Source organism: Octodon degus, unplaced genomic scaffold, assembly GCF_000260255.1.
Source record: "Octodon degus isolate 3935 unplaced genomic scaffold, OctDeg1.0 scaffold00153, whole genome shotgun sequence".
Taxonomy (NCBI): Eukaryota; Metazoa; Chordata; class Mammalia; order Rodentia; family Octodontidae; genus Octodon; species Octodon degus.
Genome location: NW_004524729.1, coordinates 2,515,858 through 2,538,480, shown reverse-complemented (window position 1 = coordinate 2,538,480; position 22,623 = coordinate 2,515,858). Strand labels below are relative to the sequence as shown.

The 22,623-nt window shown below is 46.1% G+C and overlaps 1 protein-coding gene across 1 annotated transcript in view; it reads right to left on the bottom strand.

Annotated features, from left to right (window-relative positions):
- Positions 1-22,623, bottom strand: part of Atxn10 (ataxin 10) — a 146,613-nt gene that overhangs the window by 81,335 nt on the left and 42,655 nt on the right. The window contains exons 5-7 of the mRNA XM_023702486.1: positions 21,612-21,770; positions 13,583-13,663; positions 5,447-5,612 (exon numbers count right to left, since the gene is read on the bottom strand). Coding sequence (XP_023558254.1) covers positions 5,447-5,612; positions 13,583-13,663; positions 21,612-21,770 — 406 coding nt within the window. The remainder of the gene's footprint in view (positions 1-5,446; positions 5,613-13,582; positions 13,664-21,611; positions 21,771-22,623) is intronic.

Genomic DNA, 22,623 nt, shown 5'->3' with positions numbered 1-22,623 from the left:
CACTTGCCTGGCAAGCACAAGGGCCTGAGTTCAATCCCTGGTTCCACAAAAATAAATAAATAAATAAATAAATAAATAAATAAAATTTTAAAAAGCAGAAAAGGTTATAGTGAGTTGCCCAGGCTGGCCTCGACTTTGAGATCCTCCTGCCTCAGTCCCTCGTGCGGCTTAGACTGCAGGTGTGAGCCACTATGCTCAGTGAAACAACCCAATTTTAATACCCTTTATCTTAATCACAACTTTTCACTGGCTAATTAGAGTGAAAGGATCTAAATTCAAGGTTTGAATTAGCACCATGAAAGCCCTGAGCAAACTCATGAACTCCGCAGGGACTCTGCATCTTCTTCAGCTCCGTGGGTCGCTGCCCATACCACCTCTCCTCGAGAAACGCTTGGTGGCTGCGAGGCGTGGGACACGGCAGGCCCAAGGTGAGCCTGGACCACTGTCACACACGGCACAGCAGAGGGAATCGAAAAGGATGTGCCCGGCCGGGGGCCATCAGCTGTGACAGCACCTTACGACATCTCGAAGAACCACAGTGGCCTCCACCAGACTGAAAGCAAGCCAAGCAGTTTTAAAACTATGGCTTCAGGATGATCATTAAATGTCACCTTTCCAGTGCTGCCACAAAATGAGCCAATTGATTCGAAGATCTGTAATCAATGGGAACAGAAATAAAGCATCTATCGTATCTCTCCTCACCCAAATGTACCCATGTAACCTGGCACTGAGCAGGGGGTACTTCTCTTAGACGTTCCTGCCAGAAAATAAGTAACGAGTGGCCAGAGGCAGAATGCAATTACTTCGCAGTCTCCAAAGACAAACAGCTTGGTAAGCATTAAAGACCACTCACCCCACTGAGGAAAAGACAACCAAGTATTAGGTGCCCCTTATGAAGTGCGTCACAATGATAAAACAGACTACAAAAAACAAAAGCAACATACAAGCCCAAATCTCAGTGTGCCTCTGGATCTACTGAGCCTGCCCCGCCAACCAGGGCGAGAGGCGAAGCCAGCTATGACCGCAGACACTCACCACACTGGAGCTGCAGCAAAACTCTGAGCAAATACTGAGCCAGTTTCTCCTACAAAAAACTAACAAAGGGGAGAGGAAAAGGGGACAGACTGGGGCTGAAGGGAAACCAAAATACTAAAGGACAGTGGAGACTTATCAATGAACTGCAAAGTGAAGCCCTTATTTGCTCAACAAAATGTACTGAAAAAATTTATTTGGAAACGAGGGAAATCTGCATACTGTGTACCTGACCTGACATGCTGTTACTAGTGCTTTAGACATGCGAGGCGTATTGCCCGTGGGTCTGAAGCGGCCTCATCCTCCCGAATGTCTCATGCAGCCCATGAGGGCTGGTTTCAGGTAGGGCACCGGTGGGCACAGGTGGACCCATGAGTGGCAGGCGGAGCACAGTGTGCCCGTGCACGACCTGAGGGCCCCGGCAAGGCCAGCACTGTGGCAAGCATGGGGCACACAGTTCCCACATACTTTTTCTCTATTTGAAATTTTCCATGCTAAAAAGCCAAAAATAAAATTAAAGGTTTGGAAAAAATGACCTGGAAGATTCTTCCTATTTCCTAGAACCTATGATAACAACCCAAGTAAACCCAAAAGATCACTGACTAATCCCCACTTGAAACATTGCAATTTTAATCATTAAAAATCTCTCTTTAGGGCTGGAGAGATAGCTCAGAAGACTAAACACCTGCTTAGGCAAGCATAAGGACCTGGGTTCAATCCCCGGTACCACATGCAGCACCAGACCCAGAACCCCAGGTGTGCTGTGCCGGCCACCAAAACCAAGTGTGGTGGTGCATGCCTGTAATTCCAGCACTGGAGAGGCTGAGACAAGAGGATCACAAGTCTGAGCTGCGTAGTGAGACCCTGTACCAAATAAATAAATTAATTAAAAGAAAATAATATAAATAAAAAGGAAGTATTATGCATAAATTATACTCTTCATCAATAGTGGTATGAAAAAATACTATTTTTCCCTACACATCCATGTTCCAAGTGCCTTCTGCACCACAGCTACCAAGATTTTTTTTTTTTTTTTTGGGCTGAACCAGGGATTGAACTCAGGCCCTTGTGCTTGCCAGGCAAGCACTTATTCTACTGAGCCATCTCCCTAGCTACTATAACTAAAGCAGGGACTGAAGGACTATACCAGAATGCAAAGCCCACCCCAAGGACAACTGCCACGGCACTTGTGGGTCAGCACACAGGAAGGTACGAAAGTGATTTTTAAGCTTTCAGGGAAGAGGCAAGGCTCACGACAGGTGGACAAAATCCAGTAAGCTGAAGCTTGAACCTTACAGGTGACATACTACAACACACAGAAACATACAAAAACCTGGAAATAAGTACATGTGAAATAGCACAAGGATGAGAACAAGCACATGATCAAGAGAGCCCACGGCTGCTTTCAGAAAGAAACAAATGCATGACCTGGAGGATTTTAAGGCCACACAAGTGGACAAGGTAAAATGAGAGGCTGTAGATTCAGTGATTTGCATCTCCCGGGCACTGCGTTAGGGGCCCTTCACTCAACTGCTCATCCTTAAGAGTGCAGTCGCCAACCGTGAATGCAGGGGTCGCTGGGAGAGCAGCTGAGGAGCCAGGCCACAGCTCCTGCTGATCCCCATGCGGACATACGCAGCCACACGTGGGCGCACCTCCAGATGTGTCCCCACAGGTGCTCAGAAGCCAGCATGGCCAGGTCCTGCTCACCGCTGGGAAGCGGGCATATTTAAATACAACACAGGCATCTTCTATTTATTTATTTATTTATTAAATTGAGAAATAAATATGAATGAGACAGTTTCACAGCTGATTAATAGGACAGTTTTGATAATCAATACATTGTACATTGTTATCTTCTTAGTGGTTATCCATACTACAAGAAGCAGACAGGATTTCCTGTCCAAACACTATTAGTACACCTCTTTCTTCTCATTGAGTTAAGCGAACGCAGCTGTATATTTATCCTAACTATTTTGTATATATAAATACAAAATGATCTTTCCTTTGTATCCCTTTTTTTGTCCTGTCAGAGGTGGGTATTCTATTGGCATCTAAATACTAAGGTGTTTGAATTCAGCTAAACAATCCAACACTGTCTAGCAGTCTATAATATTAGTGGGTCATCCTCAGAAGTTACTGACTCGAGCCTTGTACAGCTCATCGTATTAATATGGATTTACTTTATATACCTCGTTTTTATACTTTTCTGCTGGATGGTTAAGACCAAGATAAAACAAGACCTATGTAACAAGAAATGTAACTTTTGTATCTGATAAGGTGAGTCAAGTATGCCCAGGATTTATCCTGTAGCCTTGTACCACACCTTGTAGATCCTTTGTCAGTGTCAGCCATGAGGACTGTCATTGCTTGACCAATCTGCTCTCTGTGAAAAGTGGCATCTTCTTAAAAACTATGTTTTCCCTCTGCCAGCCTAAGGTGTGGCACATCTGCATACTAACATATATGGGTCATGACTAGGCACAGTAATACATTCCTAAAGGCAAACTATTTTGGGTTTTCAAAAGAAAACCACTTACAGTTTTCTATACCATTTACATATAAATAACTCCTTTCACATTGTGGGAACAACTATCTGAAGGAAAAATGAAAAGTTTCTTAAATATGAAAAACTACATCTGATAACTTCTCACTAGGATACTGAAATCACTTTAAACCAAGTCCTGTGAAGAGCTGAAGCCGTGATATGACAAGTATTAGGCATTATTGTCTTTCCTGTCTCCTAGACAATTAACTTTTTCAACTTTTTTGAAGCACAGCTCACTGCTCCTCCTGCTGGAAACAAAGGCAAACCCATCCCCAGGAAGGAACAGGAAGCCAGCATGCAAGACCTCCTTCCTGTCCATCACAGAAAATGAGGACTCAGACTCTGGCAGGTCAGTGACACCTAATCTGCTCTTCAGGACACAGCAGAAGAACACCGGCAGCAAGTGGCCCTGAGCCAGGGCACAGGCACAGGGAGGGACGTGCTCTGCTGGCAGAACAGTCATGGTCAGGCTGCGCTGACAACAGGCAGCCCCATGTTCAGCGGTGGCTCTCCAGGACACGACACGCTCACTGCTGTGTGCTCTGCTCCTTCACACCTTGGTGGGGCTGCGTGTCCACCCCAGATTCAGTCCTCCTGACCTGTCCCTCCTGTCACCAACAGGGAGAGCAATTACTCCTCTGCCTGACCGTTCCTACTGGCACACAAATGACCTCTCATCGCTTTTAAGACGTGCTGAGAGCTTAATAAAGCATGTTCATAAATGCACAGAGTTGTGTCGAGGCACGTGACCAGGCATAACACTTCTACTACCCAAGAAGTTCCCCCATCCCCTGGGCAATTAGTCAGTCCTAGGTGGCCTGCAACCTGTTTGTGTTCCAGATCACCAGGACTGGCCTGCCACTGCGCCTCAGAGTGGAACGAGGCAGAACCTGACAGCCTGTTCTCTACTCTAGCCGCCTCAGCTGGCACCTTCATGATTTGTCCCTGTTTACCTGAAGTGCTTTGTGTGGCTGATCTGTTTGCCAAAGACAGAAGAATTCTGAATTTAGCTCAGAAGGGAAAGAAGGAGGGAAGGAGGGAGGGAGGGAGGGAGGGAGGAAGGGAGGGAAGGAGAGAGGGAGGAAGGGAGGAAGGGAGGGAGGGATAAAAATACAGAGCAGCTGCCAAGTGAGAACACAGTAAGAGCTGCCCAGCTTCCGTATCCTTTGAAGGGACAAGGCCTACATAGTCGAAGATAGGCTAGAAAAGAAGAGAAAGCACCGTAAGTGCTTAAACAAGCGGGGCTGAATGGGGACACTCCTACACTGGACAGGAGAAATCAACTTCCTAGAAGGCAGCTGGGAAACGCATGCCAAGGCTTTTCATCCGCATATACCTTACACCCAGCAAGTCCGCTGCCAAGATGAAATCCTAGGTCAGCAACAGGGGAAATGCGCAAAGTTACAGTTACGCGGCCATGTGCTGCAGCACAAGCGGCATGGCTCACAGGTCTAACTACAAGGGGTGGGTCAAATAAATTGTGAACAGTTCTTCACCTGGAGTGTTGTGCTGGCCTTCCAAAAAAGACAGTCACAGAGCCCTGATCACTCCATGCGCCAATGCCCGCCCCGGGGAGCCTACAGCCCAGCAAGCACAGGGCACACAGCAGACGGCACGGAAGACGCCACTCTAACAGACCTACGCCCCGTACGCATGCTCCCACCTACTGTCATCTGCCTCCACCATGCATTAAGCAGAATGACAGGAATAAAGGTGCTGTTCCCCCTTACCGGGATCTTCTATAATATAATACATTACTTCTACAGTAGCTTTCAAATCTTTTAAGAACAAATAGTCACAGAGGACGGAGGTGAGTTAGAAAACCTGCTGTCCCCCCTGCTCCGGGACAGTGACACGTGTCCTCACCTCATCCTCAGCGTGCTGCTCAGAGGTCAGCTTAAGCACAGACCTGCACTGGTCCACGAAGGAGCTCGCAATCAGCTCGGCGTGGTGCAGAAACACGGAGATTTCATCCTTGGTCAGCTGTTCATCGCTCGCCAACTTGGCAATCATGAGGTCTAACAGGGTCACCCTGGGAAGCAGAGCGCATCCTCGTGAACAGGTAATAATGGGACATGCATGATGCCAGATACATAGATGCAAGCGTCCTTAGGGGATATTCCTATTTTATGTCCCTTACCTGACTAAAATGTCTAGTTAGGAAAAACGTTGTATGAATAAAGCAATCCTTCACTAATTACCTGTTTTTCAAAATACTGAATTCTATATATGACTAAGTTATACAGAAGTAAGAACTGTCTAGTACACTTTTTATATCTACTACTTTTAGGATGGAAATAACCCAAAAGTTGAGAAACACTTAAAAAAATTTAAAAATTAAAAGAAATTAAAAATTTAAAAAAAAAAAAAAAAGAGAGGCACTGCCAGTTGAAGTTGGATGGATACAGCCACAGTACCACCGACAAAGTGAAGTGGGTATCACTCACTACCTAAACCAAGCTCAGCATCTCACATGTGTTACCCATGTGACACTCATAAGACCTCCAGACGTGAGTCCTGCCCTAGCCTCTCTGGCAGATTCCACTCAGTGGGCCTTCTGTTTGTTTGTTTGTTTGCGGTACTGGGGATTGAACTCAGGACCCTGTGCTTGCCAGGCAAGCACTTATTCTACTGAGCTATCTCCCCGGGCCCATCAGAGAGAGGCACTGGCCAAGAGACTGAACTACTTGTTTGGCAGCCTTCCTTTACCTAGGAAAAATCAGCCATACTCACGGCAATCTATGCAGCATAAATCATATGAGACATCTGCTCAAATTCTCATTTATATTCTAGAAAGGATCTGAGTAACTAAAACACTTAGCAAATGAAGAAAAATACGACAAAATTATGCACCTCTTGCCAAAGGAAAACATGTATTGCTTACTGCTTCAAGTAAGAAAGAAAACCCTAATGAATATTTTCTGTACTATTTTTTTTAACTTAATGCAGTAAACAACTCATATTTTCTTCTTTTTTTTTTAATTTCTGCTTTTTTTCTGTATTTTAGGGAAGGGTCTACAGGGTGTTCAGGGTCTCACTACTACAACGGACTTGTAATGATTCTCCTCTTTACAGCCGCCCAAGAGCTGGGGTTACAGGCGCACACCACCCTGCCCAGTCTCACTCTCTCAGTGTGCCCTGGGGGTGGGGCCCACACGGCAGGCCCAGGGATCGAATCCCCAGCCCCTGTGCCTGCTTACAAGCACTTTAATCTGCTGAGCTATTTGGTCAGTTCACAATTCATATTTTTATTTACTACTTTAAATATGATGTACAAAACACATAGGTTTGGCCTTCAGATTTGTGTTGTAGTGAGCAAAAATAATTACACCTAAAGCCAGGACACTGAGGCAGCCAGGACACAACTAGTGGCACCTGATCCACATTTCCGTTCTTCATCATGCCATTTTCATCAAGGGACTGCCATGTCCATCCCCTTTCGGCAGACGAAATGAACTTCTAAAAAGATCAGGTAACTTGTCCCAACACTGAGCAGGCCAACCAGACCCGCCCTTTCCCAGGGCACACGTAGGTGATGATCTGAACACCACCACGCTGCCCACAGGGCAGCTCGGCCAGGATGTGGGCCACTCAGCAGCAGGGCCCTGAACAGGCGCAGGGAGGCTCCCGTTTGTATGAACCCCATGGTATGCACTGATCTGGAGTCCACCATCAGAACTTTCTCACCGAACAATCTGCCCAAACAGGCCCCTGTGCCCCAGAGACCACCAGCAGGTGCTACAGGAATAGTCTTATATTAAGACACGGTCAACCAGTCAGACCTGTGACCCTAGCAGGCTGGGGCACAGCCCGGGCCCTACAGGCACTGAGACTGCCTGGGCCTTCTGCTGCATGCTCAGCTGAGCAGCTGCCATGTGTCTCGAGGGTTTTCCACTGAAGTTCTTCGTTCCAGCCACACCACGTGGGAAGGGCTCTGAAGACCTTCCCAGCAGTCCTGATCCGCTGGACTTTATTCATTCCATGGGGCAGGGGTCCCTGTTCACCACCGCCTTAATCCTTCCAACCCCGCTATCTGCCAAAACTCTATTCCACATAACACACACTCCTGGAGGAGGCAGCAGGATCTCAAGGCCGCCACTTCACCCAGATGCTGCTGGCTTCTGCCAACCCCCCCCCCCCCCCGCGCTCGCCCCGCAGGTCATACTGAACACACAGGGCCCTTCCTTCAACACTGAGAGAAGTGGCTCCGGTGACCCCGTGGCCCCGGGGCCTGAATTCCCTCCCACCTGGCTCAGTGTGCCCAGGAGCCCCCCAACTCCCGCATTTTCCCTCAGCCGCTGCATGGTTCCTAGCTTTTTTCTTGTCCTGTGTCCCTTCTCCTCATGCAGGCTCCACAAGGCCAGGGTTTCCTGTGTGATGTATTCAGTGGGTACTTAGTAAATACTTGGTGAATGAACTAAAGCACTTTTGTTGGCCAAGCAGAGCTCAGACTGGACCTCCCCACTCAGGGCTCACTCCCACTGCTCTCTCCTGAGGATCTGAAACTGGAAGGCTCAGTGTTCCCCCAAACACATCCCAAGCTGCCCCTGCACTTGCTGGAGCCATTGCTTCACTCGGAGAATGCCCCGCCCCTGGCAAGGGCCCAGCAGAGCCACCTGCCTACAGGATGGGTGCTGTGTGCTGCCAGCCTCTGCCTGTCCTTCAACAAAACAGAGCGATGCTGTGACCACAGGAGGAGACTGAAATTACTCCATGAAGCGAGGAAAATAATAAAACTTTGATTAAAAACTACAAGGACGTCTGGAGAGATACCTCAGCGGTCTAAGCACCTGCCTGGCAAGCGCAGGACCGGGGTTCAATCCCTAGTACCACATGCCATGCCAGCCCCAGAACCCCAGGTGTGCTGTGCCAGCCCCGGAACCAGGGTGGTGCAGACCTGTAATCCTAGCACTGGAGAGGCTCAGACAGGAGGATCACTACAAATATGAACTGTGTAGCAAGACCCTGTACCAAATAAGAAAGTAAAGAAAAAAATAAATACTACAGGGACGTAAAAGGTTTTATAGTCTTTCTACTGTGCTAAGGCACTATTATCTTTGGTATTTTAGGCCCCATTTTCTTTTTCTTTTTTTTTTTTTTAATTTTAGGACAGGATCTACAGGGTCTCACGGACTCATAGTGATCTGCCTGTGTTTAGCCTCCCAAGAGCTGGGATTACAGGCACGCGCCACTACGCCCTGTCTCAATTGCCAGCGCAGCACGCCTGCGGGCAGGGCTGACACGGCACACCAGGGAGCGAACCCCAGCCGCTGCTTCTGCCTAAGCAGGCGCTTTAATCCACTGAGCTATCTGGCCTAGGCCCCATTTTCCTTCATCCTAAGTGGTCAGATATATTTTTAAAACTGCTAGCATAATTAAACTGCTTCTATGGTCATATATGTACAAAAGGTGCAAGTCCGCAGCCAGAATGTTCCTGGTTGGTGTTTGCTGAGACAGCAGCTCACGGCTGGAAGTCTGATTGAGACCAGGCAGCTGCTCGAGGCACGACCCAGGCAGTCCGACCAGCACCCCATCCGGTCTCGCAAAGCTGAGGGCCTGGTCATCACGCATGCGTGCAATAGCACGTGGTGACTGTGACACCCTAAACACGAGGGTCACAGAAGCACGCTCACCGGTGGCTAGGAGAGATCATCTCTCCTCTTAAGGGACGCCATTCAGATAAGCCCATGCTGTGTGCTGTTGGGTGTTGCAGCTTTCTACCAGGACGTGAACATCACCTACACTTGCCTTCGGCTGCAGGCAGCACTGCACTGCAGTAAGCAGCCCAGACTGAAGCCAGGTAGCCAGGGGGGATTCCTGGCCTTGTAGCGTGGCAGCAGGGGCAGCCACGCAGCACCCTCAGTGTCCTCAGCGCCCAGGTCCACCGGGCAGGTCCACTGTGAGCACAGGCCTTCCGGGGCGAAATGACAGAGGCACTAACAACTGTAAGGTACTTGGAGCAGGAGTCCTGTACAAACTTCTTAAGAAAGAAAAATACAAATGCTTTTACTGGTAAATGTATTTCTAGTAAACGCAAAGAGGGAGCCATTCTTAAAGTGACTTTAAAAAGCACTTAGAACCAATATTAAGTAAGATCAATTCGATGTTACATTTCTGACTTACCACATCCCTCTCATAAAATTCTGGAAAAAATGGGGGGGGGGGCCCCTTATCCCAGAATACCATGTGAACATCTCAATACTCCCAACAGGGTCACAACTTTATATCTGGTGCCCAAGGACAGCAGAGCTTCCCTGACTCCCGTCCCTTCCTCCTAGAATCCCAGCCTTCTGCTGGCCACAAAACACAATGCAGCACAGGGGCACAGAAATCTCTGTTGTCCCCAAACCCCAGGGGCTATGACTACCTTTCACTCATACAATGACTCCACAACATCACTATAACCTAGACACAAAGTACTACCCAGAAAGGCAGTAATCTTCTCTCGGATAGTAATGCATTGGACAACCTTAGTGTTCTCAGCATTTACCGTAAGAAACTCAACCAATGTGAGTTCAATGAAACCTTAGATAAAAGAGCCAGGAACCATAGCGCAAGCCTACACCCAGCTTCTCAGAAGGTAGGAGTGGGAACCACACGTTCAAGGGCAGCCAGTGCATCTTAGCAAGACCTTGTCTCCAAAAAAATAGGTGGCAGGTACCCTGGGGACATAGCTTAGTGGGAGGGACTCCTTAGTTTTGAACCCAGTATGGTACCAAAAAGAAAGAAAAAGTGAAAGGATGAATCTCCATTTTAATATCCTCAAAGATTTTTTGAACAATAAAAAGGCCAAGGAGATAGCTCAGTAAAATAAGCGCTTGTTTGGCAAGCACAAGGTCCTGAGTTCAATCCCTGGTACCACCAAAAAAAAAAAAAAGCTAGTCTAGGCTACATAGTAAGTTCAAGGCCAACTTGAGGCCAAGGACTGGCCAAATAGCTCAGCAGATTAAAGTACCTGCAAGCAGGCACTGAGGCCGGGGCTTTGATCCCCAGGCCTGCCCCAACCCTGGGGTGTGCTGAGAGGCAACTGAGACTGGGCGTGGTAGTGCACGCCTATAATCCCAGCTCTTGGGAGGCTATAAACAGGTGGATCACTATGAGTCCAATCTAGTAGTGAGACCCTGAACACCCTGTAGACCATTCCCTCAAATAAAAAAAAAAAAAAAAAAAAAAAAAAAAAAAAAAAAAAAGAATAAAAAGGTTTTTTTACATTATCTCCAATATATATAATTATAGGTAATTTACTACTGGCAAACCAGGTATTAACCAGTATCAAAGCTTAGTCAGGGGCAGGCCAGACAGCTCAGCAGACTAAATTGCCTGCTTGGGTAGACAGCTACACCCAGAGTTTGATCCCTGCATGCCGTCCCACCCCCCAGGGCACGCTGAGATGGCAATTGACACTGGGCGTGTGTGCCTATAATCCCAGCGCTTAGGAGGCTGAAAACAGGAGAATCACTATGAGTCCCATCTACATAGTGAGACCCTGTAGACCCTGTCCTAAATAAAAAAAAAAAAAAAATTAAATTAAAAAATAAATAATCTTAAAAAATGCGTAGTCAGTTTCTGATTTTTTAAGAGAAAAAAACAAATTCAAGAGGGTGCTCTCAAATATTCTTACCATATTCAACAGGCTGATCTTGCAAACCCCTCTCTGGAGACCAACCACTCTAGAAGAAAACTACAGAATGGATGCCCTGCTGTCAAATACAGGACGGAGAACTCAAACCTAACGATCTGAAACCAGCATCCATGTGGACGCCATCCATCAGTGGCTCAATGGATAAATAAAATAGGGTGTGGGAAAGTGTGTCACAGAGGACACGAAGCCGAGCTAGAGCTGTGACAAGAGAAGTGAACCCCTTGGACACAGAGATGGTAGAGGTGATAAAACTTCCTAAGCAGGGTGACCTGGGAAGTTCAGGGAGAAGAGCCGAGCGTAGCTCTGAGGATCCCACCACCCAGCAGATGATATTAACCAGGCCATGAGTTAACCCTTTTATTGAGGAGTAAGGCAAGGCATTCACTCACATATGCCTTCATTGAAAAAAGTTTTAATTTTTAAAGCACCTGCTCCATGCCCAGCACTGTGAACACATGAGTGTTGGAGAAAAGGAATGATTAAGTCCCTGCCTGGGTGGCCCTAACCTAAAGGCATGAGCAGGGCCATACCCGGAAGGGACAGTTGTGGAACAGAGTGGCATCATTTTAAAAATATCATTTGGGGGCTGGGGAGATGGCTCGGCAGTCTAAGTGCCTGACTGGCAAGCACAAGGACCCAAATTTGATCCCTGATACTGCATGCTACACTGGCCCCAGAACCAGGTGTGGTGGTGCACGCCTGCAATCCCAGCACTGAAGAAGCTGAGACAGGAAGATCACTACGAGTCTGAACTGAGTAATGAAACTCTGTGTCAAATAAATAAATAAATAAATAAATAAATAAATAAATAAAACTTTAAAAGTATATCATTTGGGCCAGGCATGGTGGTGCACAACTGTAATCCTAGCCTTTAAGAGGCAGAGGCAGGAGGATCACTGTGTTTGAAGCCAGCTTGGGCTGCACAGTGAACACAAGACCAACCTGAACTACACAGTTTTTGAGACCCTGTCTCAAAAAATAAATAAAATTAAAATTAAAAAATAAAAACAAATAAATAATGTTATTTGGCAGGAACATGGAGAATATACATAAACGTGAATATCAAATTAGAATAAAGTTATCCATGCCCTAATATTCAAGTGCTCCTCGCTACGAAGCGACTACTCACACTGGCACTGCACACCACACTGCTGCAGGCCAAAGCACTAACAATTCCCATGCACGCGGCTGAAGGCGGAGTGATGGCTCTGGATTTACAAATCTAGTATTTAAGCTGACTTTAATTTTTAATTTTTAAAATTTTATTTATTTTGTGTGTGTGTGTGTGTGTGTGTGCGCGCGCGCGCGCGCGCGCGGCCATCTCAGCCACCAGGGGGCGGGCTGGCTGGCATGTGGTGCTGGGGGATTGAACCGCGGTCCCTGTGCTTTGTTAAGCTTGTTCTAAGTAGGTGCTTTAGACCACTGAGCCATCTCACCAGCCCTAAGCTGACTTTAAAAGCATGAGCTTTTCCTTTCTGTTGAAAGTTATTAAAGAAGGAAAAAAACCTACTTAAGAAAAACCTACAAATGACTGTACACAGCTTACTTCAGAACCCAAATGCATACTAAGAATTCCAAAACCGCTACAGTTACAATACTTGGGACTAAAATCAAGAGATGGTAAAATACTTAGCTTTTTGATCATTAGATCTGTGATTTCTGGGTAAACTTCATTTCCTACGGCAACATTGCTACTAAGATCATAAAACAACACATGCTGCTGGAGAGGGCACTGCAGATGATTTTACTCAACTCTCTCAGCTAACATCAAAACTGAACCCGGCCATGGCGAGAACACAGAATTACTCGCTCAGCGAGTCACAGAGCTAAGGTCTCGGCACTTCTGACCACAGCCTGGGGATCGTGGGCAAGTAGAAAACCACAAACCTAACAGAGGAGTCCCAGATTACACCAGTGATGTGAATAAACCAGTATCTCTCAAATGTACTCCTGTAATGCACACTTGCATCAACTGCTATATAAAATCAAGGTGGGCTGCAGATGTGGCTCAGGGGTAGAGTTCTTGCTTCGCATGTGCAAGGCCCTGGGTTTGATCCCCAGCCCCACAAATAAATAAATAAGTAATCAATCAATCATTCAAACCAAGGCCCGAGCATAACATTTTGTTCCTAAACTGGTCTGCTGTTGCTGTTGCAGTTGCTGTGCACGCCCACACTGCGTAAAGCTCCCAAGACAAATTCTGCTACCCCGAAGCCACTGCCTACCAGTTTGAAGCCAGCATCAACATGGCAACATGCACTGGGTCTGTGCTAGGCGTGAGACCGCGTGGCTCTTGGGCGGGGCCACAGCATGCTCCCTGTGGGACGCTAAGTACACAAAACCACACGGGCACAGGTTACCTTTCCTGATGGCTCAGTTTGGCATACATGGCTTGCACCAACTCCGAGTTTTTCAGAAAGTGGTCTGTAATAATCAGGAACCTAGAAGAAAAAGGAGTGCAGTGTCCAGTTACTAGAAATAGACACGAAAGGCCTTAGCTACTTTACAGGAATAGCCCCCAGAAGAGCACTTTCTTGAGCAAATGCTTCCACTAAATTTTTTATTTTGCGGTAGTCTTAAATGTTTTAGGAAGTTCACATAATATTTTTGTACTGGCTAAAAGGACAAAGTCCTCTCCTCCAACTGATAATATTACTGAGATAATCCAAATTGACTGCACTGTAAGAAAGGGCCTACTACAACTGTTAGCAAAGTTGAAAAAGAAAAATCTTCACTATAGACAGTAATATGAAATTCACCTATGAATTCAGGAATAGACAAGAAACATATTACCTTGTTTTAGCCAAAAGCTTAATGTTATAAAATCAGGCAGAGAAATAGGTGTGTTCTACTTTTATTTAAAGATAAACCAACAACACAGTAATGAATCCTGGTTTATTTTCCACTCATTTAAAGTTCTCAAGTTACAAAAAAAAAAAAAAAAATCCTCATTGTCAACCAATGTGCTTGTCTGAACTTAAAGAGATCAACTATGAAAGCCCAAGGCAAAGATTATGAAGCATTTTTCTTCAAAGTACCACTGTGACATCTAAAAGAGTGAGTAGCACTATTAATTCTGAATTGTATTTACCAGAGGGCATCTGAGGAAAAGATTTAAGAACTAAGGCATACACTGTTCATTATAACCGAGGTTAGAGCAGCAAGAGCTAAATGCATTCTGTATGCTAAACACACAGCTTCATCACCTGTTGTTAGCCAGTCAGTGTGCTAACCAAATGAAGCACATTAAGCACCATACAAAAGCAAAATCTAGGACTGGGGATGCAGCCTGGTGCTAGAGCACTCGCCTAACATACATAAAGACCTGGGTTCAAGCCTCAGCATGACAAAACAAAACCAAAGCAAGATCAACACACCTATTTTATTTCTTCTACAACCATCAGATCAATATGCTGATGTTAAATATTTCTAACAATAACAGATAATATTCGAAATTTCAATCAGCATTCATGTTAACGTAAGTAGGTCAGCAAGTGGCAATAAAAGGAATTTATGCATTCTAAGCTGGGTTCACAAGCAAAGGTGGGACCCTAAAGCTCATTCCTATTTTTAACTACTTGGAACTCAACATTTTCCCAGAAGAGTATTCATTCAAAGACAAAATATTCCGAACACTGTGCTCAAAGCTAGATCACAAATCTCACTCCAAAAATACTCCGCTAACACTGGAAAGGGCCCATACGTAGACAACCACTGAAGAGCATATAAGCCCACCATGTAGATTCACATCACGGGTTAAAGAAACAGCACAGTGTACGTTCCGGCAGGCTGGGGAGAAGTAGGGCAGGGAGCAAAGAAGCCAGAGAGAAGTTCTGTGAATCCTTGGGGAAATTCTTAAGAGCATTTATGCTGGAAGGAAACAAAAGAATTCTGAAAACAGCATGAAGGAAAGAACAGTGTTCAAAGAACTAGCAATCTAGTATCAGTAGTGTTGTGAAGGTTCAGATCTAAAGTGTTCCCCAAAAGTCTCATTCATTCAGAAGTGGGACTTTGGGAAGGTACCAGAATCACAGGAGTTCTACAGCCATAGTGGACTGATCCATTGATGAGTTCGTTCGGAGCTTAATGTGCTATTAGGAGGTAGGGCCTGCTTGGAAAACATGGGAGGATGTCACCTGGAAGGATGCATTCTTGGCCCCAGCTCCTCTTCTGATTTCTGCCACCATCTGGTGAGTAGTTGCCCTCCACCAGGCCCTTCCACCATGCAGTTTCTGCCTTGGAACAGCTGACCATGGACTGAGCCCATGGAAACCATGAGCCAAGTAACTATCTTCTAAAGTTGCAATGTTACATGTTCTAGGGATAGGAAATGACTACTCAGGGCCTCTAGAGGGACCGAGGCTACTATCCTTAGGCCGGACATGGTTCTGGAAAACAGCTCTCAACTGCCTAGAAACTACTCAGCAAAAGAATCTGCCTACTGCCAAGCTTGAGCCAATGTAGACTGCAGTGATGCCTGTGCCTACTTTCAAGACGCTCACAAATAATACCCTCTTTTTTTTCTTGATCAATTTGTTGTTGTTTTGAAAAAATTGACTTTTGCCTTTGGTTTTTCTATTGTGTTCTACTTCACTGAATTCTGCCCTCATCTTTTATTATTCCTGCTTCCTTACTCTGGATTCACTGTGCTCTTTCTTTTTCTACCTTCTGAAAGTAGAACCTCCCGTCACTGATTCCAGATCTTTTTTGTTTCTACTGTCTGTAGCATCCAAAGCTACAAATTATCCTAAACAGCATTTTTGCTTTATCACACAAATTCCAGAGTGTTGTGCCTTCATTACTACCCTTCATCTTTTGACTTTTTTTCCCAAATCAATTACTTGGAAATCTTATTCTCCAGAGATTTACGAATTGTCTATCTTTTTTTTTTTTTTTTTTAATGTATTCAGTACAGGGTCTACAGGGTCTCTCTACAGATCAGACTCATACTGATCCTCCTATTTTCAGCCTCCCAAGCACTGGGATTATAGGCACACGCCACACGCCCAGTTTCAGTCGCAATCTCAGCACACCCTGGGGGCAGGGCCATCACGGCACTCTGGGGACTAAACCCCAGCCCGTGTCTGCCCATGCAGGCACGTTAAGCCACTGAGCTATCTGGCCAGCCCTAGACAGCTTTGTTAAGGTTTCCTGAACAGCAGCTCTCCATGATCTGAGAACATACTGTAATACCTCAGCTAGTGAACACCAGTACAACAACAATTTAGGCTGCCAATAGATGCAATTAGCAAAATTTTGCTTCTGTTTGTGAACTTCTATCACATAAGAACGCCACCATTCATGGCCATTTTCCCCAGAATCGGGAAGCAAATTAAGTTCATGAACGGAAGCACGCTATATTCTGCTTGATTTCTACCCCGTACAAGCTCACTGAGAACGGTGCAACCCAGCCTTGGATGGGCGCTCACACAGAGGAAGACAAAGTAACAGCAGAAGGCACCGAAGGTGGTGGCCATAGGACGCAATCTCGCCAAGACGGTCACTGCCACACCACGTCTGTCTGCACCCTGCACCTTGGCCTGACAGCAACTGTGAGAATTTCTAACTATCACCTCCACTTCTGGGCAGAACAAAACAATTTACTTTCCTCCCTTAAATAACATAAAAACAAGGAAAATATATGAAACTTTTCCAACAATGGGCAACAGAAAAGGTCAGATTGCTGCAGGAATAAAAGTACTTTGGAGAATTTCTTATTAAACAAAAGTCCTAACAAACTTTTTTTTTTTTTTTTTTTTGCGGAACCAGGTATTGAACTCAGGCCTTGCACTTGCCAGGCAAGCTCTTAATCAACTGAGCCATCTTTCTGGTCCCGTAACAAACATTTGATAAATGTGACCTGATCAACGTGTTTACAAAATGCTTAAGAACTTTCAGGGACTTGAGAACACACTGAGGGCAGGAGAAGCGCTGCACACTGGCACGAAGCAGCGAAAGCTGAAAGAGAAGGCTTCCTGCGGACAGGCCGGGCGGGTGGCAGGAATGGGGCGCACACGACGCGGCACAGACCGCGGCTACGATGGCACCGTTGCTGGAAGTCACCTGCCCATCAACACGCCAAACACCTGTGGTGATCTACACACGGAGAAAAGGCCTGTTCTGGCTACGAGCTTTTGATTTTGGTCTATGATCGCTTGGCCCGCTGCTCTCAGCCTCAATACCTTTGCTAGCCAATGTTTATGCAGGAAGAATTTTACTTAGATCCCAAAGTGCCCCATAGAACATTTCACAAATAAGATGTGCACCATCATCTTTTAAAACTTCTCAAGCTGCATTCCACATTACGTTGAAAGAATGTCACGATTGCACGGAGGTTTTCCAAAGCACTTCCAGCGGCCCGGAAGGATAGCTGGCATACACAGCAACCGCCTACTGAAGACCATACTAATTCTGTGTCAATCAGAAAGAAATGTTCTAGGCGGTACACATGCTGACGTGGTAGCGCATTACCTGCCAACATGTTTTACTAGGTTTGCATTACATTTTTCTTAAACATTTATATTTGGAGGAAAATGCACATTCACATGCAGTTTGAAGAAGTAATCCAGTGCACCCTCTACCCTTTCCCAAAGGGTAACACCTTGCAACACTAGCACATCCCAACCAAATACTGACACTGATACACTCCAATGACCTCACTCACATTACCTGATAGAGCGTGTGTGTGTGTGTGTGTGGCTTGCTCACATGGGTGGCTTTACAACGTCACAGTCACAGGTCAGACACACAGCAGGGGTCCCCTTGTGAGGCCCTTTCACAGCCACACCTCAAATATTCTTCCTCAACTTCCGATACCGGTTCATTTCTCAAGAATGTTATACAAATGGAGCAACGTACCATTTAAGTCTTTGGAATTAGGTGAGGTTTTTTTTCCCTTTTTCCTTCAGCATAATTCCCAGGAGGTATTTTTCCTAAATTACTGTTTATACCAACATTTGTTCCTTTTTGATGCTGAGTAGTATTCCAGTTGTGGTTTTAAGAATTCGAATAGGATTGGGTAATAGTTAAGATTTTATAATTTCTATAAATTCCTTTTTTAAAAAGGAAATAAGCTGAGTCACACTGTCACCCAGAATGTCTGATTTTCAAAAATAGGTTTCTGATGTTAGGCAATGACCCTAGAGATCTAGAAAACCCTGACACAGATCCTCTGGGGAGTACAGACCCCAAAACACTGAGAACCAGAGGAACCTGAAGCCACCGTGGGCCAGGATGCCAAACACTCTGTATCAAGAACGGTCCTATGCTGGGGTTGGCAACCTTCTCCCCCGATAGTATTTTGGGCTTTGCAAACCAAATGGTCTGTGCCACAACTACTCCGCTCCAGCACTGCAGCAGGAAAGCGGCCCCCACAACCACGCTCACCAGCTCAGCTGTGCTCCAGCGCAGCTTTATTTATGGAGACAAGCAGTGGGCCACACTTAGACCACGGTGGTAGTTTGCCAACGCTTGTTCTAGGTGACCTGGATAGACAGACCCTGAGGACAAATTCCAGGGCTTCGGAGGCTGGTCCTACATTCTAACAACAAAGCAATGAACAAGAAAACTAATAAAAGATTGTATTTAGAGGACAGTGTCAGCCGGGACCCAACATGTGACCTTGCTTCCGGGTCCTGGGAAGACAAGGGGTGACAAGAGCTAAGGAAGTGGTTACGAGGTCACTCTGCCAACTGTGTGCCAATCAGAAGGACAGAGGAGAGACAGACCAGAGAGCAGGGGCCCGCAGCGGTCTGCCACGTGGAGCCCCAGGGCACTGTCCCCGCAGAGGAGGTGTGAAGCAGGGGAGCTGGGCGCCTTGGAGACACAGCCGTTGACTTCAAGGGGCAAGAGGAAAAGAGCCGGGAGGCTGCTCTCGCTGAACAGGTCGGGCCTCAGCGAGGGGTAAGAGGCCCCACCACATTCAGAAACAATACGGACAGCCGGAACCACAGCAGGTATTAGGGCAGGGAAGCCACAGCGCAGCGGCAGCCTTGAGAGGCCAATTAGAAGCACACAGTAGGAGGCTGCACATGTAGGCTGGAACCTTGGCAGAACATCAGATCTGAAACGTAAATTGGGAAAGCAGATAGTGGACCTGAAGTTTAAGCTATAGCACAAGATGAGGCCACCCGGGGAATGAGCCCTGATGGAGGACAGTGGTCTGAGGCCAGCTTCAGGCCAGGCCAACTCTGAGTAGGCTCAGAGCCAGTAAAGAAGGCAGAAGGCGTACCTGAGAACAAGCCCAGCAGACAAGGCACGGAGATAGGACACTGTGGCCCCTCAGCCCCTGGACCCGCTACACCCAACCGAATGACCCTGGGAATACTTGGCTGTGGGAGCCAGCAAATGCCCTCCTGCACACACGTGACTGAGATCATCCTGAGACCCAGGGGAGCTGTGGCTACCACCATGCCTCTACTATGGCAGGTGCTATGTTAGGGTCCAGGACCACGCAACGTGAATCTTGCCCACAGGGAGCTCAGTCCCATGGGCAGTTGGTACTTGGCGAATAAAACAGAGCCCAGCAGCAGACCACCTTTCTGAGTAAGCTGACTAATGATTCACCCCACCTTCTCAGGTCTGCGCTGCTGAGGAACTTTCCTAAGTTGAAGACATTGTATCTCTTACGGTCCAGCTTTTGTTTGTATGTGGTAATTAAAATAAAAATGAATTTCCAGAACAATCAACTGTTTTCAATTCAGAAATGTTCAGAATGACAATTTACACTGAAAGAGATCAAGAGTGAAAAGGTTCACACCTCCCCTACAAATGCAAGCGAGGCTGGTGGCAACCCGAGGCCTGAAGCACCCTGCACACTCAGCATGGCGAGGAACATGCCACAAACAGATTTCAGGTACCCAGGAGAGACTACTAACATGTAAACATCAAAACTGGTGAATTTCATAATCTGAAAAGGTCAGTTTATCAAGAGGACATAGCAATTATGCACTTACATGTATTTAACAACAAAGCCTGAAAACAACTAAACCAAAATCGGAAGGAACTGAAAGGAGAAAAAAAGACAATTTACTTCCCTTAATGAACAGAAGTCTACTGCCTTTAAAAAAAGTAAATAAATAAAAACAAAAACGGGAACTAGACAGAGGATGAACAAGGAAAGAGAAGTTTTAAACACTGTAAACCAACTAGCCTTAGAAGGTGTCTACTGTGTCTACCACACGACGCTTCTGAAGGTACACCGATGGTGAGCTGCAAAGCAACCTCACAACTATTGAAAGCATGTGAAATAACAGTGTTCTCCAACCACAATGGACTGAAATTAGAAATCCATAAAAGGAAATGTAGGAAACACACAGATATGCAGAAACTGAACTCCTAAAACACCCAACGGCTTTAAGAAACCATAGGGGAAAAGTGGGATATAATTTGAGATAAGTGAAAATTATCAGACACTAAATTACGGGATGTTAAAGCAGTTTTCATAAGGAAACGTACAGGCGTGACCGCCCACAGCCGAGAGCAGGGAGACAGGAGGGAGCAGGCGCGGCTCCGTGCACGCTCTTCCTCAGGCTCCTGCTCACGGTTGCTCTGCCGCGGCAGGTGGGGGCCGTCCCGGCCTCCTGGGAAGCACAGCCACTCTGCAGTAAGACGTAGCGCGTCCACCGTCAGGGCACCTCACAACTCACGCACCAATCATGCAGGCCCTTCTGGTGTGCGAGACCAGGAGGGCGGGAGCTGGTCCCTTTGCTGCTTGTCTCTGTCCCCTTAAAGAACAAACTCTAAAGCCACAAGTGGTTGCCTACCGCACAGCTTTCCTGGTCACGGGCAGTCTGGCCTCCACCTTGGACTCTGTGCCTGACGCTGGAATACCAGGAGCAAAGAACTTAGAGTTGAAAAAGTATTCAAACAAATAACAGCTGCAAACTCCCCCAAACTGCAGGAAAGACAAAAACTATAGATTCAAGAAGTGGGGGAACTCCAGAAAGAACAAACCCAAAGAAATCCAGGCCAAGACATCACTACTAACTGCTGAGAAGACAAAACAATCTCCAAAGCAACCAGGGAGAAGGGCATTCCGGTAGGGAGCGTGGTCCAGCAGTCCAGGCCCAGAGCGGCCTCTGGGCTCCGAGGAGCCTGGCGCTGCGGCCACCGCACGGCGTTCCCCCCGGCCTCTGCACACCACGAGCGTCCCTCCCCGCCCTTCCCCTCCACATGCCTTTCACTGCCTCATAGCTTTGGAGGCCCAAGCCGAGCTCCACTCCGCCACCTGTACAGATGCCTCAGCATCCACTCAAAACCTGTTTTTACTGGCCACACTTAAGTGTTAAGGCTTAATTCTCATAATTGAATTGTTTACTTAAAATCTCTACAAGGAAGGTTATCAGCTGGGATGACACTAAGCAATCAAATTTCTAGCAAAATACTTACGGCCATTCGGATTCTGGCTGCTTCTGGTGAGCTTCTATGACATTAATTGCAATGTTGAGGTTTTCTTCCAGTTCCTTCATTCTTTCAGGGTTAAGAGACGTGAACAAGATCATTGAGCAGTAGGCAACAATTTTTTTGTCTGGATGATTTAAGCAAGACCTTACAAATAAAGAAAGAAAATTTTTACTCCAACTCAGCGACATAAGATAGGATTATAACAAATAATAGTGCTCTCATTAGCAAATCAGTACTGATTTCTTTCATTACTGATGCTTAAGAATTATTGGGTACTGACTATCTGTAAGGATTACTGACATTCAGACATTCATTGATAGTTTTAAAAAATTATAATGCTTTGAAGCAAGTACTTCACTATAAAAATAGCAAAAATAAAATTAAGTCACAAAAGTTGCTATTGATTTAGGACTCAAAAAGTAAATAGCACTTAAAAATAAAAATGATCACATTTATAAAACATTATGGTCCTTGTTCTTGTCGGAAAAGCCAAGACCAGCCAGGCTCAGGTATACTCAGGGGCAGCGTCTGCCTGCCATGCAGGAAGCCCAGGGTGCAATTCTCCGCACTAAAGTAAGAGCAGAGAAGGTAAAAGACAAGAAAGGAAGGGAAAACTCCTCAGGCAGAAAATGACACCCTAAAGACCAGAAGGGTCATCAGTTGTCACGAGGGACAGCGTGTCTGGAGAATAACGACACAGTAAGCAGTGGGGACAGAACTCGGGGCCAGGCATCTCAGCATAATTCCTAGCTCATCTACCCACCAGCGACGTGACCATTTGACCATTTGACAGCGGCTGATTTATCCACAATCAATATATCATGGCTTTTTTTAAAAAAATGTATTTAGATATATAGTTACATTCTCTTAATGAATAGAGTGATTTGTTCTAATGGTGTTTGTAAATAGGGTATCAAGTCCGCATCTTGTACAGCAATTAACCACTAGGAAGAATGTATGCAATGTGTTAATTATTGAAACTGTCCTACCAATTTGA